At 62.7% G+C, this 244-nt stretch overlaps 1 protein-coding gene across 1 annotated transcript in view; it reads right to left on the bottom strand.

The window, feature by feature from the left end:
* LOC119587910 overlaps positions 1–244 on the bottom strand; it is a gene marked incomplete in the record, with an annotated part of 79,429 nt that overhangs the window by 4,099 nt on the left and 75,086 nt on the right. The window contains 1 exon segment of the mRNA XM_037936619.1: positions 57–214. Within this exon segment, the coding sequence (XP_037792547.1) occupies positions 57–214 (158 nt within the window).

Here is a 244-nt window from a genome sequence, read left to right as displayed (position 1 = left end):
GTGCGCAAATGTAAACAAACAGCTAGGCCTCCAGACACAACGCTCCGCCCACCCACCTGGCAGCTGTCCTTCCCTCCGTTCTTGTAGCCGCCGCACAGGAACACGTCGTGGATCGTCTCGCGGCGCCCGGCCTCCTTGAACCACTGCTGACACACGTCGTTCTGCAGCACCTCCACGTCGACCTCCTGAAGGACCTCGGGCGTGGAGGAGATTCCTGCGAGGGCGAGGGAGGAGTTGCAGGTCA

Source organism: Penaeus monodon, chromosome 23 (genome assembly GCF_015228065.2).
Source record: "Penaeus monodon isolate SGIC_2016 chromosome 23, NSTDA_Pmon_1, whole genome shotgun sequence".
In the NCBI taxonomy this organism is placed as follows: domain Eukaryota; kingdom Metazoa; phylum Arthropoda; class Malacostraca; order Decapoda; family Penaeidae; genus Penaeus; species Penaeus monodon.
Note: the sequence above shows the minus strand (reverse complement) of the source record. Positions and strands in the feature narration are given on the sequence as shown.